We start from the raw sequence: 19558 nt of genomic DNA, 5'->3' as shown, positions 1-19558 counted from the left end.
CATATTGTATGCTAGCTTTATTCCTGTTATAAAGTATAGAAATCCTTAAAATACAAAGCGAGTGTCACTTGTGAAATTAATGGAAAGGAGAGAAGGTGGTAACTTGATGTAGAATTAGTCTAACTTGTATAATTCTTTGTCCTTTAAAGACAGACAAAAGGAATTAATTCTAAGAATCTTTGTGTGAGAAACTTTACTAAATAAACCTTTTATTTCTGCTTTTAGTCAGCAGATAAGCAACGAGCCCTGGAAGAAACCAAAGCCTACACAACACAGTCGTTAGCAAGCGTAGCCTATCTGATCAACACTTTGGCCAACAATGTTCTCCAGATGCTGGATATCCAGGCGTCCCAACTTCGACGCATGGAATCTTCAATCAACCATATTTCACAAGTAAGAATTTTTCCTGATTTTCCCCCCTCTTTGTTCTTGAAATTACATAGCAAGTAAAACTCTCACCTGATATTTTGTGAATGAGAAAAGTAGTCACATTTAAAACAGAAAGGTGCACTCCTCATATTAGTGGTGGGAATGGGTCTCATTATGTGATTGTGTACCTGTTAGCGTGGCATTTCACACAGAATAAGAAATTAAATGTATTCTTGGCCAGTTTATCATTTGGAGAGGGTGTCATTCTGCGTAAGTGAAAAGCACAGAAAAGTCGCTGATGGAAAAATTAGAATGTGTTAAGGGACAGGTTAAGCTTTCCAACTCCTATTTGATGGCTTATTGTACTTTGTATTTACTGGCTACATGCACTTAAAAGAAAGAAATATGAGAAGGAAGGTGGAAAACAATACTTGTCATCTTTTTACTTTTCCTCTTGATGTAATACTGGCATCTAATGACAAAAGCTTAGATGACAAAAATAGTTTGCTTCTGGCTTTTCTTAATAAAATGTACTTTACAATGACATGACCAGAAGGCAAAATTAGTGCTTCAAGTTTCTGTATTGCTGCAGAACTCCTGTCGTTGTTTGCAGTTTTTCTGAGCAGCAATAAACTAATTATCTGGGATGCATGTCCCATCACCACAGTGATGAGAGAATTTTGTTTGCCAGAATGGGTTGAGGATGGATGATAGATTTAGTGGAGGTTTACATGCCAATGATGGATTAAAAGAGGAATTAAGAGCAGTGATACAGCACTTTCTGGTCTTCAAGTACCAGAGAGTTGGTTGGCATCCTTACTAAATATTTGGTGTCTTGTTTGACCAACACATTTTGGCTGTGAGGGTTTCTTGATCTCCATCTGATAATGTCATAAATTAAATTAAAGAATATTGCAGTGATTAAGAAGACATTTGAAAGTAGGAGCTGTGTAAGGTAGGAAATAAGCAATTTGAGCTGACCTGTTAACTTGCTGAAAGGGTTGCTAAACCAGTGCAGGTTTGAACCATCAAAAGAAGTGAATAATTTTATGCTAGCTTAATGGTCTGAATTGGCTCAGTGAGGGGTTAGATGAATTCCAGAGCAGATAAAAAAGGAAGAGGTGGGGAGGATTTTCCATTTTGTCAGTAGTGTCCTCTTAGATTGCCTCAGGTATCTCATGCAACTGCATCCTGAAAAATAAGCTGAGAAGTTTGATTTCTTCCTCTGCATGCTTCTTGTTAATCCATTGACATGTCAATTCTTTCCCCTTCCACCCCCTCAAAGATGTCACAAATTACTGTGTGTGTGTGTGTGTATATGTGCTATATATATACACTGTGTATGTGTATATATGCCTCTGTGTGTGTGCTTGTGTGTGTATGTACGCGTGTCTTGACAGACAAGTGTCAGCTGACGTGTATTTTAGCGATTTGAGAGCCTGATGCAAAAGACTGTGTATGAATGAAAAGAGATGTGGAAAGTTCATTTTGTCACACAGCTTCTGTAAAGTAGTTTTTGGGGAGAGGGCTGCGGCATTTTAAACAGTTTCCTTCTGAGAAGCTGTGATTTATGCAGATTGAGGTGCTAGGTTAGAATGTCTTTAGCATTTATACAAAATGGCTAGTTATTTAAAAACGGAGCACTAAATTACCAGTCCCCATCACATAGTGAAGATGTGTCTGCCAAAAGTCATAGGCTGCACTTGAACAACCAGAAAAACGTTACTTTATTTTTTTAAGGAAAACTTTAAAATTTAAAAATCAGTTTGATTTTGTTTTGGTTTGGTTTTTTTGAGTCTACATCATCTATATGTAGGATGTTCTCCAAATCCTCGTGGAAGAAGTGATATCAGCGGAGCAGACAGTATTTGAATTTTATATATTACGTACACCAAATGTGTTGACCCAAGGAGCTTTATTAACTTGAATTCAGTATGTTCAGAAATGGCTTCATCGTATGATACCAATGTTGTAGACGGTTATATTATCTGTCTTAATTCCAGTGGTTATTTTTCCTTAAAAAATGTATTTATTTTGTCACAGTTTCTGTATAATAAATGATTTATTTTCAGTCAATTTGATTATATTTCTCCTGGAACAAGCCTAACCTCCATAAAACTTCCTCAGTGTTTGTTAGTGGACTGTTTCTAGTATCACTTAAAATGGCTCATGGTATATCTCATTGCCAAATTATGGTTTCCATCAGCATGATTTGAAATTATGTGGATAATATAGAACAGAAAACAGGTTGGTGATTACCATTTGCTCACAATTCATTACTGCATTAATGCTTTGGTCAGTAGGTATTGATATTTAAGTTTCAAAAACATTAATGCAAATTATTATATCTGGATGTTTAAGCTTGCTTTTAATTCTGATTTGGAATTCCACCAATTCTCCGAAGAAGGGAGCAAAGTCATTTGGCTCTTAGTAATAAAACTTTGAAAATGTGCTTGTTTTGTTTAAGTGTAGCTTAAACTGGAAGAGATGTGATTAACTTTAGAAGATAAAATATTCTAGTAATCAAGTCATGGATAGAATACCAATTCGCATCACTTTCTATGTTTCCTTCTAAATGCCAACTTAATCAAAGAGCTGAAAAGGAAGCGAATCATAATTTGTGGTTTTTCAGATTATATATAGGTCTTGAATGAGGAAATTGTTACTATTGAGACTATTTTTGTGCAAGTGATTAAATCTTACTGGTTTAAAATTTAGGGTTACTCTGATCTGGTCTGAAAGCTGATGAATATATTCTTATTCCTGTCTTGAACCTTGTCCAGAACTAGATGATACACAGTGTTTCATATTTGGCTGAAAATTTAAATCCTAAATACAGATCATTTGTATAAATATTTATATTTGTTACAAAAAATTGTTATAGTTTTGAAGTTAGCAGACACTAGGAAATGTTGCTAACATCTAAATTCTTTAAATTAATCTGACAGATTTTCAGGGTTTAATATTTGTATGATAAATATTTTTTCAGGTTTAGTTATAGAATACTCTTAGTTAGCAAGGTCATCTTTAAAACTCTTCTCTGCTGCTAATTATATAAACAGGCATGTTACCACAAAGATGAGTGATAGTGATGAGTTATCTCCCATGGCACTGCACGATGGAGAAATCTGCTTCAACCTCGTGTTCCCGAATCTGACTCTCATGATACTGGCTGTGAGAATAGAGACTGAACAGACCGCAGACTTGAACTTCTCTGGAGTCGACATTTTTTTAAACTGGATTTTAAAAGCTCAGACTAACAGACAGATAGATTTAGAGTGTTTAGAAAAGAGGAAGCAATCAAGGCTTCTGGAAGACTTGTATTTCTGAAATTTCATTACAGTTTAGACTTTCAAAGTGCTGCCATGGTTTAACCCTGGCCAGCAACTAAGTAGCACACAGCTGCTCGCTCTCCAGCCCAGCACATTGTGGGGATAGAATCAGAAGGGCAAAAGTGAGAAAACTTGTGTCTTGAGATGAAAACAGTTTAATAATTGAAATATGATAATAATAAGGATGATAAATTGTTATGAAAAGGAAAATAACAGACAGAAATAAACTCCAAGAAATGGAAGTGATGCAAATGAAAACAATTGCTTACCACCAGCTAGCTGGTGCCCAACTAGTCCCCGAGCAGTGGCCCTCCCTCCAACCTCCCCCCAGCTCTATATTGCTGCACACGACACCATGTGGTCTGGGATGTCCCTTGGGTCACTTGGGGTCATCTGTCCCGGCTGTGTCCCCTCCCGACTTCTTGTGCACCCCTAGCCTACTTGCTGATGGGGCACAGGGTAAGAAGCAGAAAAGGCCTTGACTCTGCAAGACCAGCTCAGGAATAACTAAAACATCTCTGGGTTATCAACACTGTTCCAGCACAAATCCAAAACACCCCATACTAGCTGCTGTGAAGAAAATTAACTCTACCCCAGACAAAATCAGCACAAGTGCTTAATATTAACTTAGTATTTGGAGAAATTCCACTTACAGGTAGAAGAGAATAGTTCTCAAAACGCTGAGTTGAGTGATTTTTAAGTGAAGTGCTAAATAGTGTTAACTTTGGAATCCCAGAAATTATTTCATATTTCTTCTATTTTAATCTTTAATCATTTTTTTAAATTCAGTATGGAAACTTGGTGTTTCAAAATGGCCAGAAAATTTGTAGTAGAAAAAAAATGCAATGGTTAATACATTTTTCCCCCTAAGCTATCCCTTGGCTTATTGCAGACATCTTGGAAAACATGTGAGAAAATTATGGTAATGAGCCCAGCCTCTAACAAACTGTCATTTAAAAGCTTTTGCCAAAAGCAGTGGAGCTATGTGTGTGTGTGTGTGTGTGTGTGTGTGTGTGTGTAAATGTGTAGTAACACTGTCAGGACAGGACTATAAAATTTCTCATTAGAAAATGGTATTTTAAGTTATCAAAGGGCATAGTATATCACATCTTTTCCTGACAGACTTTCCAAGACAGGTGTTCTGTTAGTCCAGCGCTAAAACCCTCAAAAACTTCTCAACAGAAGTTTCTAAACTGCTGAATAAACATTCTGATCACATTCTCCTGTATCATGTAAGGGACTTATGCTAATACTGGAGGCAAAAATGACCTGTGTTTTGAGGATAAATGTTTTCATTTTTTTCAATAGCAGTTTATTCTTTACTCCTTTCTCTATCAAGTACCTCAATGGTTCTTTCTGCTGTTTTATAGGTGTCTTAAGATCTTATGGCACCAGTAGTCTACTAAGCAAGAGGATGAAATTTTTGAAAAAACATGCCAGTAAAATGCTTTTCAATATAATATTAGGAGTATGTACCTGAATTATGTGCCATTTTTATATTCTTAGTCATTCCATAGCTACTCAAGGTAAAAGAAATGTTCTGAGTCATCATGCCAGAGAACTCCCGTTAGATGAGCTTCGGGTTTTAGTTAGGTTGTATGCATTTCACTGTTTGTTACTGTAGTCATGCCTCACTGATCACCATAGTCCTTAAGGAAACCAGTTGTACTTGCAACTCCTATGAATAATTAAAAAACACGGTTTTCATTCATGGAAATAAGTTTCTGTAGTGCCAAGATGCCGTTGCAAAGTTGAAGGCTGGGCTGGCCACTAAACTGACAGGTGCTCTCTGTGATCCCCCCCCACCCTCCCAGGGGCAGGGTAACAGGGGAGCCAGGGAGACAGACTCTGAGGTTGGGAAAAAAAACCCCAAACCCGAATCAGTATAATGAAAAACAAAATAATACTAACAATAACAATGAAGATGTTGAACTATGTACAAATACATACAAGTAAGTAAATATGGTCAAAGGAACAAAACAGTATGTTAACGTGGAGCCCACAGCTTCTGAATGGCAACTAGGTCCCAAGCAAAGAAGCCCTAGGCTGGAGTTGGCAGCGGACGGGAGCACATGAGCCCAGAGTCCCCGGGACAGCCCAAAATAGCATAGAAGGAAGCCTTGGAGTGGCCATACCACTCCCACCTGGTGAAGCAGGGGAAGGTGACCTGTCCTGATGAACACTGCTCCTCTGCAGCATGAAAACAGGGGGCAGGAACAGCAGCAGCACCGGCAGAGCTGATGAAGAGCTGAGGGCACCCCTCCCAGCACAGCAGCACTGAAGTCCCCAGGGCTTGTCTCAGGGGCCCTTTTATACTGAGCACCATGGGAAGGAGCACTGTGATTGGTCCGTTTGGGTCACCTGACCCATCCTCGCCCCCCCGCGGGCACAGCTGACCCCACACACACCCTGTGCTTGCCCCCTGAGCCAGGCAGACCTAGAAAACTCTTATCCTGGGGCTCTCAAAGCAGGACAATCCACCCCAACTCTTTAACATGTGCTCACATAACTATATACAATAAAGTTTACAAAATCAGTCCATTACATTATAAATTAGATTATATAATTTGAATTTAAGCTTTCTTGGCCAGAGTTAAATTCCCTTGTGGTACACATTGGACATCACCATCCTCCTGCATTGCCCACCAGGTGTGTCAAGGGCCTTGGGCAGAAACAGCGCCATGGCTGGGTTTGCCTTTGCCCAGGGGTGAGTAAACCCCTACAGTTTTTCCCAACAGGTTCCTCTCACATACAACAGGGACTTTATGCCCTTCTGCTTCTGCTCTGTCTAAAAAGTCTGACTGGGCAGGGCCAGCTCGATTGGTTGATCCCCTAGTATTAACTAGCCAGGTGGCATGTGCCAGCTGTTGGTTGTAGCTTGTGGACATTCCACCACCTGTTGCTTTCAGGGTGGTTTTTAGCAAGCCAGTATGGTGGTCAGTCTTTCTGGAGGCTGGTGCATAATAATGGATATGATATATCCACTCTGTACTGTGCTCTTTAGCCCATTTAGCTGTTAAGTTGGTTTTGAAATGAGTCCTGTTTTCTGACTCAATCCTCTCTGGGGTCCTGTGTCACGGTAAAATTTGCCTTTCAAGGCCCAGGGTGGTGTTAAGGGCAGTGGCATGAGGCACAGGATATATCTCCAGCAGTCTGGTGCTCGCTTCTACTATTGTAAGCATGTAGCGCTTCCCCGGCGACTTTGGGGAGGGTGATATAACCAGTCGGCCAGGCCTCTCATCTTTATCAGAGCTCTCTTCTGGGTGATCTGTCTTTTCTGTGGCTTTGGTATGAGGAGGCTGAGTTTGTTTTCTTTTGATTACACGGGCCACACTTGCCAGTATGAGTGGAGGGGTGTCAGCAGTGCTTGTTGCAGGGGTTGACATAGTAGTGACCCATGCTGGTATGGGTGGAGGGATATCACTACTGGTTGTTGTGGGAGTTGGAGCGGTGGCATTGCTTCTTATGTTATGCCTACATCTGCACCTATGTATACTAATAATAAACCACCCTTGCAACTTAATACTGATAATCAATAAAGTTAGCAAACTGAAACAGGGAAAACAATTTTTGGAACTACCTAACTCCGATGGCATCAGTTTAGTGAAAAGAAAAGTACAATTTCCCATGAAAAAAAAAGTATAATTAGCAATAAGACTTAGAAAACAGTGCTTGAGGTGCCCCCATCCAGCTTGTTCCAGAATAGATGAGTGGTGTTAAACAACAGAAAACCAATGCCTCTGACCAAAAAACCACGAACTCACAGTAAGAAAGCTTAGATAATATGATAAAATATATGACAGGTTAGGGAGCAGCGTGACAGTTTACCATAATCTGAAATCTCTAAGGACATAGTGTAGTATTTCACTTAGAACTATATTAATACCTGCTGAGTTTTTCCAAGCTTTCAAATGAAGAATTAAATACAGTAGTGTGCATTAAATATCTGTACTCACGTTGTGTTTATAGATCCATAAGAAAATACTAAAAGAACATTTTTAAAGTTGCAGAGGTCAAGCACTTGAAATGGAGAGAAAGGAAGAAGTCATCTTGCCAACGCTGCACTAATTACCTTCTATCTGATTTCTAGATCAAAATTAAGGCTGAGAATGTAGTGTTCAAGGCACGAACTAGTTTTGGATGACTAGATTCAGACCCGTCAGATTTTGGTGTTTCGGTACATTTGAAACATCATACAGCACTTGAGGTGCAGCTGAAGTTAACATTCTATCAAATGGTGTCAGAGGCCTGTGAGACAAAGAGCATCCAAGAGTTAGTGTAATGTTTCTGCAGTTCTCCAGGGACATGTCTAGATCACACATGAAGTCTGAGATAATTGTAGAGACTGAATTCTTCAGTGGTATTTAACATAAGACTGTCCTCCAAGTTGTTGCAATCACATAACATTAGCTTATCAAAAAAAGTATGTGCTTTCTAACTCCTCAGCAGATGACATGAGGATTCTGTAAATGATCTCTTTGCTGTGGCTGTTACTTGTAGAGCCTCTCCTTCCACTATGCTGCAAAAGCAAAGGTCTGGCAGAGAGAAGAGAGAAAAAGCTGTGATGAAAGAGAAAATACTGAATCTTACCATGATGCAGAATGTACTTCTGGTGTACTTCTGGTGCTCTGGCCTGGACCATGTTTATGTGCTCTTTTTGCGCTGGTACTGGTACAATCAATAGTATCCAAAGAGCTGTGAAGATGTGATCTGCAGTGTTATATTGAGGGCTGGTATATCAGTTCTGGTCATCACAGGAAACTTCAGAAGGGCTTTGTTAAAATTGGTAGGAGAGTGATTTAGTTGTTAAATAGTTGTAGAAATAGTGTTTATGTTAAGCTTTTATGAATCTTCAATTTCTGCAGACTTTATGTATTAGCCAAATCTGCAAATCAGCAAACTCAAGCTTTCAAAAGAGAAGGTTGCTAACATATTTTGACCTTTAATAACCTATTTTTGGTAGCATTGTTTCAAGAAATAGCTGCACAACTTTAGTAGAAACCTTACAGTTCTAGGCAGGTCATGGCAGAAATGTACCTGATAAAGCGGTATTCACTGCTTAATTTTAGCAAGATCTGGAAAATACATTGCTGGGAAATACTAGGCAATCTTGATAGATAGTAATTTAAGCTTCTATATAATGACCCTGGTATTTGTGGAAATCCTCTGGAATATATGTGAAGAAACAACTTCTTTGAAGTGATGGGTTTGTTTTTTTCAGTTTTCTGTAGTTTTAAAGGCTGTGATGATTGTACAAGGTAATACTATGTCTATTTTGCTTGTTTTGCTATCAGTAGCGCAAACAAAAGGGTAAAACAGTGTAACCAAGCCCCAGTCCTTGGCCACAGAAAAATGAAATTTAAAACATATGTGTTACGAAATTGAGTTCTCATTTGTACCTATTCTCTAGTTATGACACAGCCTTACTCCTAACAGTGAAAAATCTTTCTCGTGCCATTCGTGATCACTAAACTGGAAGCAAGAAATCCTATGTATGTTCAGAAATCCTAATGGTGCTTCTGTCTGTTTCCTTACATTTTTTGCTGGTAGCTAAAATGTTTGTTCACAACTCTGGCAAATTTCCTAGAAGGAAAGATTGTTTTGTGAGCAAGGAATAATTTTTGTTTTAAATGATGCAATCAGCTCCATGCACCATGAATTATGAAATTTTATTTTTGTGAAAGGGATAGAATGACTTTTTGGTAACTTTTTTCCTAGTCTTGTTACCAAACAAGATTCAAGTACGTGTTCTTAGGCAGTGAATCTTAAGGAAGGCTTTGTCTTGCACTAATGAGTCTCCTATAGTACTCAGTGAAATACGTGGAGGGAGGGATTTTCAGTGTTGGCCTTTGGTGTTCTAACTGCATTAATTGTTGTGCATTAATTAGTACTGAGCACCTTCTAAAAAATGTAATCCTTGCTTTGTGATGAATGATTTGTAATGATTGAAATACCTTGTCCATTTGTCTGAGTGAAATTTTATTCTGCCATATGATCGTATCTGTTGTATCACTCCTAGTTTAGCAAACTGTTCTACAGTGTAAGAAAATCTGCTTATGGTTTATATTTGAGGTCATTAAAGTTAAGGTTTGGGAAAGTATCCTTAGACTAGCTGGAACCTATTTCAAAGACAAGCTTAGAGAGCAATTGTAAAATTACAAGGGATAATTGAAGGAATCACATAAAATAGTATCCGTAAATTAATGGGAACTACTGAGAACGGAAAGGAGAAGGAATTTTGCTGAACTGTTAAGAATGCGAGTAATGGAAAACCCAAAGAACCCATAGCTATTAGCGTGAGTTTAGAGGTGGCAAGTTTGACAGTAAATTGAACATAGATAATGTGACCAAGTGTATGTAGTAATATGTTTAGCACAGCGTACAGAGGTCTTCCGAAATGTTGGAACTGATTCAATTATTTTTTTTTTAATACTTACTCTGTATTCAAATGCATACCACTGTTAGTAAATACACTGCGTCTTTTGTAGACGGTGGACATTCACAAAGAGAAAGTTGCTAGAAGAGAAATTGGTATCTTGACTACAAACAAAAACACCTCAAGAACTCACAAAATCATTGCACCAGCTAACTTGGAGCGACCAGTTCGCTACATCAGGAAACCTATTGATTATACAATTCTAGATGATATTGGACATGGAGTGAAGGTAGGTGATATTGTTAAAACAGCCAAACTGCAAATACATTGTCTTTGTATATTTTCAAAATAACCTGATGTTTTTCATGGTAATATACCAGTTTCTCCTTGCCTGGCCAGTGTGTCTGTAAACCTATGAGGAGTCCTGTTCAATTTTCAGTTCCCCCCTTCCTGTTCCCTTCCCCCAGTGTCTAAACTTGCAAACTCACTGAATCTTATTTCTATATTCGGGACTATGAGTCTCACTTTATAAAATGTTTCTGAATACTTGCCTGCGTGATGCTGCTATTACTGTTTGCATCAGTTACCAGGGTTATACCTGGGGACTGGAAGGCTAACGACCATCACTTTTCTGCCTGAATTAGCACCACAAAGTATCCAGCTGTAATTGCCGCTGGTTTACTGTGAAGCTCAGCTGAAGAAAGGGTTTGCATGAGAAGTGCTACCTGATACCTTTTCTTCTTTCTGTCAGAGGCAGTTATACCCATATCATGCGATGTGCTTTATTAAAGTGAGCTCTCTACAACTTCTGTGCCATATGAGGTTTCAGAATGGGAATATTACTGCCAAGTTTGAAGCCAGCTTGTCCTCCCTTTTAAGACTAGGAATAAAGGAGGAATTTCAGGTCAAAGATCAGACTGAGGCACAACTGGAGGCTGTTGTATGCAAGTCTTACTGTACACAACACAATACAAAGTGTGAGATTAGATACGCATTTTTAAAAGCACATCCTGAATGTCAGCACAGTCTTAGCTGCTGTGAGCTCATTGTTAACTTGTGCTGCCAGGAAAACAAATACGGAAATGAGAACACTGACAGTGTTAAAGTTCCAGGAGAAAAAAGGTAAATAACACAAAGCAGTGTCTTCTTTTTACATGACAAACTAACAAATCTGCAAACTTGATAAATAGCAGTAAGGTAAGATGCTTCTTCCAGTCAAAGTACACCAGAATTTCTTTTGCTTGACACTTAACTGCATTAGCTTATCTGTGGTGTTCAATTTGAACTATCTGCTTGGGTGGCTGTTTAAATGGCAATAAGTTGTTTAACTAAACTCTTAAAATTAAAATTCTGAACATATCTTTCCCAAGCAGTTTTACTCAAGGTCTTCGTGACATCCTGTTTATTAACAGAAAGTCTTTTTTCCCCTGTTTCTTACCAAAAAAGTGTCAACCTCAATTTGTAACTCTAAACAGATTTTAAAAAGGAAAGTGACTCTTTAAGCTTGACGTAGAAAACAAAACAAAAAAAAACCCCCCCCCCCCCACCACCCCACCCACCCAACCCCCCCCCCCCCCCCCCCCCGCATTAATAACTACAGTTTTGACCAGGAAATTATTATCAGTCTTGTGTTAAAATCTACTGCCAATTCTTATAAATTTTGAATTTATGCAGGTCAGCAGAACTCCTTCTGGGTATGGATGGAGCATATTAACCTGTAGGATTACTGTTGCTAATATTTTAATGATCACTTTTGTTTTAAGGAGATTATTTTAGAACTCATTAAAGAGTAGCTTTTACTTGTTCTGCAGCACAATATTATTTAGCACTGACTCTAAACCATTATAATTGGTACCCTGCTTACCTCAGTGTAGCAGAATCGTACTCACTGTTATGCAATGAATTATGTTCTTTTGAAGGAACATAGTTCATCAAATGGATGATAACTCAAATGTATGTTTGCATCCATTTGTTATGCTTGTGATATGCTTGAAATATCTTAAAATTATATTTACATTGTACTATATTTATCTAGAAAATGAAGAAGTACTGTGTACTTGTGAAACGGTAAGCAGAGAACTTGAAATCATGCTGTTCTTTAGATCCATAGATGTGTTCCAGTCAGGTTAATTCTGTGTTTAGGACTAAAGAAGAAACCACTCTCTCACAGATGGGGAGAAAGTGGCCAGTTGTTCTTATGAACCTCTTGTTTTTGTTCTATTTGAGTAAGTACAGAATAATCTACTAAATCTCCTGATGGAAAGCAAGGAGAAAAAAAAAGGAAAATATATAGGAGCTTTAAATTTACCTGTCTATAGCTCTTATTACTCAAGCTGTTGCATTTTTCCCTTCAAATGAGTGTTCATAGGCAGTTATTGCATAAATAACAATAAAGTTCCAGTTAGTTCCAGTCTGCATTCTGTGTCCTCTTTCTGCTTTTTCTGCTGTAGGGCCTACGCTATAGTACTTGGACCCAGAATTATGCATTGTCAGGACAGTCGGAGAGTTAATGGAATTCATTGCAACCCCTGAGAAAGCTGGTGAAGTGGACAGAGAATAGTACAGGAGAAAAAGGGAGCATCCTTGGCCAAGAAAACGGTTATGCAATGTTGATAGAAGTAGTGTAGGCACCTGAGCATCCGTTCTCTTCTGTTATGAAATTTGGAGCACAATTGGATATGTCTCCAGGAATAGGTGCTCTGCCACATGGCTTCTTAATAGGTGAGAGAGTTTAAGTGCCACTGTATCTTTCAGGCAGTCCTTCCTCATCTTCCCTCCTTGAAACCACAATGCTACAAAAATCTGAAGAACCTTTTGCTTTCACTTTTTTCAAATGTTTCCTGCATTACGAAGTCTTCCAATCTGCTCTTCCCGCTAAAGAGTTCCTTAGACAAGTGGATGGTAGGAAAAAAAAAGGTTTGATCCATTCACAGTGGGATGTATCAAGGCACTATAATTATTAGGCAACACTATTGAGGAAAAGATTTCTGTTCGAGGACCCTCTGAACTAACTGGCCTCTCTGGCCAGTACAGGGGAGCTGATTTTCCAGTGGAACTGTATGAAGCGGAGACCAGTTTGGTGAATAGATCCATGGAACTTTAAACTCAAAGACAGGAGACTTTCTAGTAGATCAGATTGCTTTTTTTTTTTTTCAGTACAGTAGGGTCTTTTTTTAAATGGATGAAACAGAATAGTCATTCTGGATGCTCCACTGTTGAGATTCTGCATGTTTAATGTTTGGTGTTACAAAAACTTTGAGAAATGTAACGATACGTTTAGGTTAGCTGGACTTCAAACAGATCAAACAATATTCAGATAGAAAGACGACTATATTTTTTAAAATAGCATGGAGAAAGAAGGTACATGGTATTGTGCAAGTCTGATGTCAGGCTTTAAAAGAAGATTTTGCTCTTGGCTAATGTCTTGGATATATAGTTTAGAAAATACTGATATGTGGTACAGTGTCCATATAGAGTGCTGTATTTCTTACAAGATGTCATGATTTGCTCTTGATCTTTGTTCAAGAGGTCCCCATGGCATCACGTTAAGAGTTAGCTAACAGCGTTGTCTAGGAAAGAACATATATTAGCTTCATATTCTACAGGCTTCTGTTTCAGCTTCTTGTAAATATACGAATGCATGTAACAATTCAAATGACCTCAGGATATTGATAAGGCTGTTCTTTGACAGCTCAAATAAATTAATCTCTGAAGTTAATCCATCTAGATCTTGTGATCCATTCTGAAAGAGGCTGACTTCTTCTGTAAGGACTTGAGTAAACAGTGTACCAGCATTTGAGCATTAATTTTAAGGTGTTAATTTCAAAGCTTTGTGGTCAATATGTATTAAAAGTTTCAGCTTGAAAATCTTTTGTTCATGACACATTCTGCTTTAACCACTCTTTCTATGATCTACTGATACATTATTTTGTTAATGCTGAATGCTTAACGTTTTTCTTTCTTTTTCCTTTCTCTTCATATCCTGAAGTTCCAACTAACCTTTCAATGCTTTTTTTCCTTACCTCTTTTATTTGCTCCATTTATGCATTAAGTGGTTGCTTAGATTTAAGGTAAGAAACCCCAGGGCTGGATTTCCATTCTTATTCTTCTGAGACTATTACACACGGGGAGATGTTACTGATTGTTTACAACAACACCTGCTCGCCCTCCTGTGTATCAGACCTGCTGGATGATTTCATTGCAGATAGGCATTTTGTGATATAAATGGATGTATTTATGTGAGGAAGCTAACACAGCTCATTTTAAAAGTTTTGTGGCAAAACGTCGACTGCCTTCAGCATATCTGCCAGATCATTTACAAGGAAGAAACCTGCTAACTTTGTGTAGACAAAAAGATACAGCGACAAGATAGCAGCTGAATATGAGCCTCCCCCTGTGTAATATTCTCTTTATCCTATATACGGTGTAAGTTATTATTTGATTTGGATTAATATTTCAGTGTGAGATTGCTCAGATAATGGGCTCCAAAGGTGTGTCACAAATTCAAATCTCTATATTATTTTTAAAGTTGCAGTATCCTTATTTTTTTTCAGAAACTTCTAGCACTATTCAAATACTAAGAGGCACTCATATATGGAATTTTTCAGAAATTTGAAATATTCAATAACTCTTAAACAACAAGCTAAGTGATTTATTTAGTTGAATATTAAGTGATTAATGTGTCTAATTGAAGTATCAAGTATGTCAACTTCTCAAGGACCTTAAAGAAGTTTAAATATTAGTAGCCTTAGTGGCTGCAGAAATAGCAATAAAAACCATCAGAACTACTAGATTAGTTAAATGAAGTTGCATGATACTATGTTGGAGTTCGTAGCATGTTAATTAATAGGGAGATTATAGCCTATGTTGAGTATTGTGGTACCATCCTCCTCCTGAAGGGCAGCTGGTTTGGGGAAAGGGGGAACAAGAGGTTTTTTTAGTAGCAGCTGCCACAGTTCTAAAGAGAGAGCTGTATTTTAGAACATAGAATACTAATATGTAGTATAGGAATTAAATGAAGTTCCAAGTTTGATGTCAAAAATTTTTCATGACTAAGCATTTTCCATGACTGTAAAAACCTAAAGAAAATCCTGCATATTCTTGAAAAGATTGCCTGTAAACCCAGGTATTACTGTAGATATCCCAATGATGTCCCTATGGAGTTGGCCAGATGGTACTTCTAGTAAGGTATTTAAGTGCGTGTAGCACATCTGATCATGATGGAAAATGTTTAATAAATGACAGATTTCTTGCATGTCGTCTGAAATTTATTTTTACATAAGTGTGTGAAGTACAGTATTTCAAGTCGCGTAGTGTTTGAATGTTTTTTGTTTGAGAATTGCAAAATGTATCTCCTCCCTGGCTCTTTCTGTCTGTCTGCACAAAATGGATACTTCTAGTGCTGAATATGCCATATTCTGAGCACAGTTTGTATCGGATGATGGTTTTCTCAGTGATCTCAAGAGAACAATTTACAAATTCTGTTTTCTTTGTTGCTCTCTGCAGTTGCAGTTATAAACAAGTAGTGGCCATCATAAAAAAATGAAAATGGTATAATTATAGATTATGTATGAACTGCCATTTCTGTGCGTCATCTGCAGGGGTGGTAAGAGTCTCTTCAGCTTTTCAGAGAAAATTATTTCCTCTCTTTACAAGTTTGAAATGAAAATAACATTTTTTCTATAATACCATATATTTATTTTTTATTAAAATGAACCTGATCATAAATTTGATTTGGGAAATGACGATATATCAGATCAACTTCTCATCGCCAAAACATAAGGGTTTCAAAAAAAAAGGAAAAAAGAGATGAAAGGGAAAAAACAATGCAGCACCTCTCAGTGGACATAAGTTACTCTTTAAGTCTCATTATAGTCACTGTGCATCAGCCTAAAAGAAGAAGAAAACTGTAAGGAAGCTACTAACTTTAGTTGCGTGTGAATAATAATTTTACTTCACTTACGAGAGATTGGATACGAAGTGTTTAGCCTGTTTAACCTTAGGCTTAGCTAGCAGTTACAATATTAGTGATTGAATTTAGCAGGGTTAGCCTGTGTCTGGGTAGCTTATATTTAAATTTTAAATATTTTTCGAAGAAAATTCCAGTTGCAAGTCGGAGGAGTATCTGTAGCATCTAATGTTGGCAAATAAATTGAAATTATATTGTTTAAGCCTTTTTGTATTTACCAGTCTTGGTTCTTCAATTATTTTACATAGGTGGATATGGTAAAATAAGTAAACTTCCTTGCTGAAGCTTCTACTTCTCTTCATTTGCCAAGACAGAAGTTGAAATTTAGACATTTCATTTCCATATCAACTGACAAACATATGGTTTAATTAAACATGCAGAGTAGGTATTCGAGTGGCTGAGCACAGCCTGAAAAAGAATTTACTTTAAGGTAGCAGATGATGCACTAAAAAACTGTTCATCCTCTCCGTAGCATTAACAAGATGAAGCAAGGTCTGAGAAAGTAGTTTTCATTCAGCCTTAAGTTGTTTTTTTTCTGGAAACGGGTTTAAAATTGCTTAAGAAGGTTAGGCAGCTGCTTGAAGTTTCTGAATGTAGTCCATAGAGCATCACTGCTGGGATGCTTTTTCTTACTAGGTTTTGGGCAAAAGATGATTCTTTGGACATCCTGATGTTACAATAAAACATCACTTAAAAATTTCTAGACTGATTCCAACTTCAGCTTTAAAAAGCAGCTCCTGAGGTTTGATTTTGTGGAATATCTGTTATTCAGGCTTTTTGAAAAAAAACAACAACCCACTCTGTTTTGGTAGTTGAACTGACAAGAGATGTTCTTCAGAAGAGTGAAAATGTGTGTTGAAATCTTTGTTACAAGAGCCGTTCAGAGTGTGTCAGGGCAAATAGTTTTTGCACATCTGACGCCCAGCCATGTATTTCTGCACTTCTTGTTCGTTGAATTTTTTGCTCATGAAACCATTCCCAGGATTTCTCAGTTTTAAGCAGTTTTTTTCACTATGAATTTCTTATACAGTGGAGTGCTAAAGAAGCTCAGTCTGTTAAATGTTTATAAAAATGCAGCTATGAAGGAAGCTCAATCATATTGTTACCGAAATCTGGTCAGTTAAGAACACTCTGACACTCAATTTTAGTATTAGAAGCAGACATTTCTTTATTGCAGCCGGATGCATGGGGGGATAATTCCACCTACCATGCATGCCATGTCTGTTACAGGTCCAAGCTTATATCCACTTGTTACATACATAGGCATTAGTTTTCCCGGAAAAATTATAAATACTCATTCTGTTTCCAGGAACTAATTATCATATATACATAGTTATTACACATGTGGCCTGAATCTCTGAAAAGCTTCCCTGGAGGTCTTTGGTGGTCTTCTGGTGATCCCTTGTGGCTGGTGCAGAGGTGTCTTTTCACAAACTTCCCATAGTAAGTCTTATCTTTAGCCTATCTCTCTTCTTTGTGGAGTCCTTTTTGACTGGAGTATGCTAATCTCTGCGTTCCTCCAGGGAACAGCCTCAGGTGATTGTCCTTGAAGACAGAGTTGATAGTCCTTGATTGCCAAGGGCCCATACAACAGTCGCCTCCTCAAGGGTGCTGGCCACAGTCATGTCTTTTCGAGGGCCATTTTATACATTTCTGTCTATGGTCTGTAACAATATGTGGGACTGTGAGAAGGTGATTTAGTCACTTGGATCTATGAAAAACTAGTTGCCAAAACAAGAAATTGGACACATTAGTCTTAATTATTAAAAAAAAAAAAAGACAGTTTTCTAAGGGCTCTAGTCAGTCCTGCCTCATGTCTTGAAGTCATCAGATGTTACCTTTTTAAAACTGATATTGTAGCTCAGTATAGAAAATACTGTACGAAGTACTATTGTACCCTTCTTAAGCAAAATGGTCCATAGTGGCCCGTTTCTTTACAGCTCACTTCAGAGCTACTGCTGTGGAGCTAGATCACAGGGCATCCTCCAGGATTTGTTACTTACCAAGGATCTGCTTATTTTAAGTTGTTTATGCAGTTTCTTCCTTATCAAAACTTCAGTTCCAGTGCTGACCGTAACAGCTTTGGTAGAAGACGTGTTCAAACCCCTGCATGCATTTTATGTAGACCCAGTGCACTACATGTCTGTTCACAGGGTTGTCGTCCTGCTTTTAAAATCAGCTGGTTTGGATTTCCTTTTCTCGACACCCCTCCCCGCCCCGAGCTTTGTGTCTAGATCATTACTGCCTCTCTTTATTTTTTTCCTTTGTTTTAGCACGGTGGTTAGATGTTTTGGCAATTGTGACCAAAGGCAGAGATACTCCTTTGTCTTTCTGGTGTCAGGGTCTGTTTTGCCACGCAGATGCCTATAAGAATTTGCAAGCTCTTGACCAACTGCAGATCTGTGGGGTCCTGCAGCTTGCAGTCAGCTAAACCACCACTGCCAGACAGATGCATTCCTCTGCTTTCACCTTCTAATTAAACCAGTTGCATCTGGATAGTCCCAGCTGTGCAGAGCTAGGCAAAATGTTATCAGAAACAGTGCGAATTCTGGCAAATTCCAATTTAATCCAGAAAACCGATTTTTGAAACTTGGCAGCAAAAGCAAATGTGTCCTTAAGTTCTGGTGGTTGCTTCGGATTTTCAAAGTGTGTAAAAGGGATGTGTGTGGATGGGGACTTGTGTACGGAAACTAACTCTACAACCATACGTGCAAAATGGAAAAGGCCATATAGTAAAATTTTGCAAGAGGGGGTCATTAATGCCTTTCCTTGTTTTGTTTGTTTTTGTTTTCCTAAGTCAAAGGAGAAGTTACTCAGATAGGATTGTTCAGTTTACCGTAGCTGATTTTAAAGCTATCCTGTGAGATTTGAAGACAGTACTGTAATTGCTCTCTCAACATTTCAATTTTAATGTTGAAAAGTCATTTCAAAGAGCCAGAAACTAAGCTTATTGTCAGTGCATTTCCTTGCCTTTCAGTTTAGTCTTTCTTAAGGATGGCTTCTTTGTGACTGAAGTTTCTTGGTTAAAAAGGGATCGCTTTTTCTTTGGCTGTGTTTTTTAAAGCTTTCTTTCCATCCTTTGTTAAGGATATGTTTATTCACAGAGTGTAACTGGCAGTCATTGTTCTGCATTAGTCGGGCAGGTTTCCACTTCTTACTGTATACTGTGCCATGGCACCTTTGCTGACCTTTCTTTTCATGTAGCTCTAGCCCAGTGGTAACCTAAAACTTAATTTTTGTTCCTGCAGTGATTGTATGCAAATAATAAGATTCTTTATGGTCAAATATATGGAATTTTATATTAACTGTAAAGTGATAGCTAGTGATAGCATCCTTTGGTCAGAAACAGCAGTGTAGCCTGTTAAAACACCTAAATGGACTACTCAGGGGCACGTAGAATGGTGTAAAGGAGCTGTCATCTAAAGACATCCCAAATCACTGCCACACTAGGCTTAAGGGGCTGTTTGAAGTATAGAAAGTGACATGCGTTATTTTTGTTTGTTTGGGGTTGGG

The 19558-nt window shown here is 38.1% G+C and overlaps 1 protein-coding gene across 1 annotated transcript in view; it reads left to right on the top strand.

Moving 5' to 3' along the window:
• Positions 1 to 237: 237 nt before the first annotated feature.
• ABI2 (abl-interactor 2) overlaps positions 238 to 19558 on the top strand; it is a gene marked incomplete at its 3' end in the record, with an annotated part of 30888 nt that continues 11567 nt past the window's right edge. The window contains exons 1-3 of the mRNA XM_009869663.1: positions 238 to 393; positions 10190 to 10366; positions 14130 to 14147. Coding sequence (XP_009867965.1) covers positions 331 to 393; positions 10190 to 10366; positions 14130 to 14147 — 258 coding nt within the window. The remainder of the gene's footprint in view (positions 394 to 10189; positions 10367 to 14129; positions 14148 to 19558) is intronic.

The sequence above is a fragment of the Apaloderma vittatum genome, unplaced genomic scaffold (assembly GCF_000703405.1).
Source record: "Apaloderma vittatum isolate BGI_N311 unplaced genomic scaffold, ASM70340v1 scaffold19345, whole genome shotgun sequence".
Lineage (NCBI taxonomy): Eukaryota > Metazoa > Chordata > Aves > Trogoniformes > Trogonidae > Apaloderma > Apaloderma vittatum.
This window is presented reverse-complemented; position numbering and strand designations above follow the sequence as displayed.